Below are 2,586 nucleotides of genomic sequence, written 5' to 3' on the forward strand. Positions count from 1 at the left end.
TAATTTTTTCGTTTAAAAACGCTATTTTTAGGTTTTATCTGGTTTTATTATAGATGAATATTTCTTACGTAAATAAGTTGATTAATTTATTTATTTATTTTCTCAGCTATGTATATAAATTTTGAAAAGAGATATAATTAATTGAATTAAAAGATTATATTTAGAGATTACACTTTTTGTTTATCAATCTATTTCAAGTTAAATTAATTTGTTTCATTCTTAAACTTCTTGTATATTTTACATACTTTGCGATTTATTTATATTAGTACTATTATTATTAGCATTCTAAATGTTAATAATTGCTGATTTAAGCATCAATTGGTTATCAGTCATAGAAAATCTTATTGGTGAAGAGGCAACTACTTTTTAAACTTTAACTTTCTCGTCTTGCATTGGAGTGTATTCACTTGATACATTATTATATTGAGAAGAGTTTTATGAATGTTCATCTTCTGCGCCATTTTGGGATATATTAATTTAATAAGGTAGATTCATGTCTGTGGAACTTCTCCCATTGATATGATTCTATCCAGACTTGCTTGTTGATAAATTTTTAATTTCTTCTATTTAAGGATTAGAAGTAAAGTGAGGAATGTTTCCAAAACTGTGTCTAGACAGTGTCAAAGATTGCTCAGTTCTAAATAGAGGTACTTCGAATGTAGAATCTTGAGGTCTTTCTACAGTATCTTCATAAAATTATGCAGTTTCTGTAAACTAAGTTTCTCTCCTTTTAACATCACTGTTATCTTCGGAATTAACTATTTATGGAGTGCTTAAAATACTATTTCCATTTTACTGCTTCATTTTCAATTACAATTGTCTCTATATTTGATCAGAGTATTACTTTTTGATAGAGCAATTATTTTCGCACCAATCTAGGCAATGTTAACTTTCAATAGGGATATTTTTTTCTTCCTGTATTTACTTTGCATCTCTCAAAAAGGATTACTGTAAAAATTTATATTTAGGCTCTTACTCGAAAGATAATCCCTTAACATGTTCCATGTAGGTTTTAAAAGAATTGGGTAGTCCTTTGCATAAATCGTCTAATTTGGTTTCTATCTTCAAATGTTTGATTTATTCAAATTTCTCTTCTCTTTTCTCGAGGGTAAGATTTTGCCAGGGAAGTTCACCTTTTGCAAGATAGATAAGCACGTAGCCAAGTGCTTCTAGATCATCTCTACGAGATTACTCAATTCCACGGTGACTATTTATCGAGGTATAACGAGCTGTACCTACTAATCCTTTATTGTTATCTTCTGGGATATGCTTATTGTTCAAATCTATATACTTCTTGGAAAGTCCAAAATCAATAATATAAATGTTATGGTGATTCCCTTCTGTGCCTATGACAAAATTTTCAGGCTTGATATCTCTGTGTAAGAATCCTTTGCCATGCATTAACTCAAGTGCTTCCACCATTTGAGTACCAATAAGTAATGTTGTGTAATGCGATAATTTGTTATATTTCTTCTTCAGAGATTCCAAGTTTTGTCCCAAAAAACTCATAATTATGAAAGACATCTAATCATTTTGCATTTCTTCAATGAGCCTAGGAAAATGATGGCAATCCTTCATCTATTTCATAATATATGCTTCTTTTAGGAGCATCCCTTGTGCTCCTCTCTTATCTTTCTTTTCAATTTTAACTGCCCTAAGCTTCTTATCAACCATATCATAAACTTTATGGATTTCTCCAAAGGAACCTGAACCTATTTTATCTATTGATCTATATCTAGGATTGAAAATAGTATCCTGCATAATCTTCCTTGGTATATATTCACTTAAATTTGCTTTCATCCTATTATTTTAAATAAATGTTTAATATCTGAAAAGCTACTTTAAATTTTTATTATTATTAGTGCTAAAAGCAGTAAATTATCTCATTTTTCATTTATCTCCTTGTTAAAAATGGGATTATTTTATTCTAAATTTTTCAACCATTTTTCAACTACGTATTTCTTTTACTCTCTAAAAGCCCTTAAATCACAATGTCGTTTTCAAGGTTCATCAAAATAAAAAAATTTGATTTTCCTTGTACATTAAAACTACTTTTGATAGATATAAATCCTCAAGTGTATCAAGTAGCTATAATAAAACATTTTGAAACTCTAAAAAATTTCTTCATTAGAATAAATTTTAGTATTATCTTAATGAAATTATAAGCCAGGTAGAAGGGCTGATTTTTGGGTTATAGAACTGCTTGCCTTATAAATAACTAAAATACTTGAATAAAAAATGTACCTCATATTATCTAATCCAGTTTTCATCCTAAAAAGTTAAGCTATTTTAAAAAAGACTTAAAAAACTATATGTTGTTTGTTAGTTTTTTATGAATTTTGTATATTTATTAAGAATGAATTAATTTGTGATAGATGTTGTTTTATTCTTATTATTGAAATGACTTATTTATTCACTCTTTTGCTTAAATTTCGCTGATTTTTTATTAAAAAATGACTTGATTTAATTATCAAATTAAATGTCTTAATTTTTCTTTATAAAAGTTATATATGTATTAATGTTATATATATATTAAATTTTGTTTGTTTGTTTGCTAGCTTATCTGTGATCTTCTATTCTTTAACT

General features: G+C 27.2%; 1 protein-coding gene across 1 annotated transcript; it reads right to left on the reverse strand. All coding sequences in view use genetic code 6, as the record gives it.

Moving 5' to 3' along the window:
* Positions 1 to 213: 213 nt before the first annotated feature.
* TTHERM_00242130 (protein kinase) lies at positions 214 to 2,270 on the reverse strand (the record flags this gene model as incomplete). Its single annotated transcript, XM_001024937.3, has 2 exons — positions 214 to 1,801; positions 2,245 to 2,270. 2 exons carry the CDS (start codon positions 2,268 to 2,270, stop codon positions 214 to 216), a joined length of 1,614 nt encoding a protein of 537 aa, XP_001024937.2.
* Between the last annotated feature and the right edge of the window lie 316 nt (positions 2,271 to 2,586).

Source organism: Tetrahymena thermophila (genome assembly GCF_000189635.1).
Source record: "Tetrahymena thermophila SB210 genomic scaffold scf_8254373, whole genome shotgun sequence".
NCBI lineage: Eukaryota > Ciliophora > Oligohymenophorea > Hymenostomatida > Tetrahymenidae > Tetrahymena > Tetrahymena thermophila.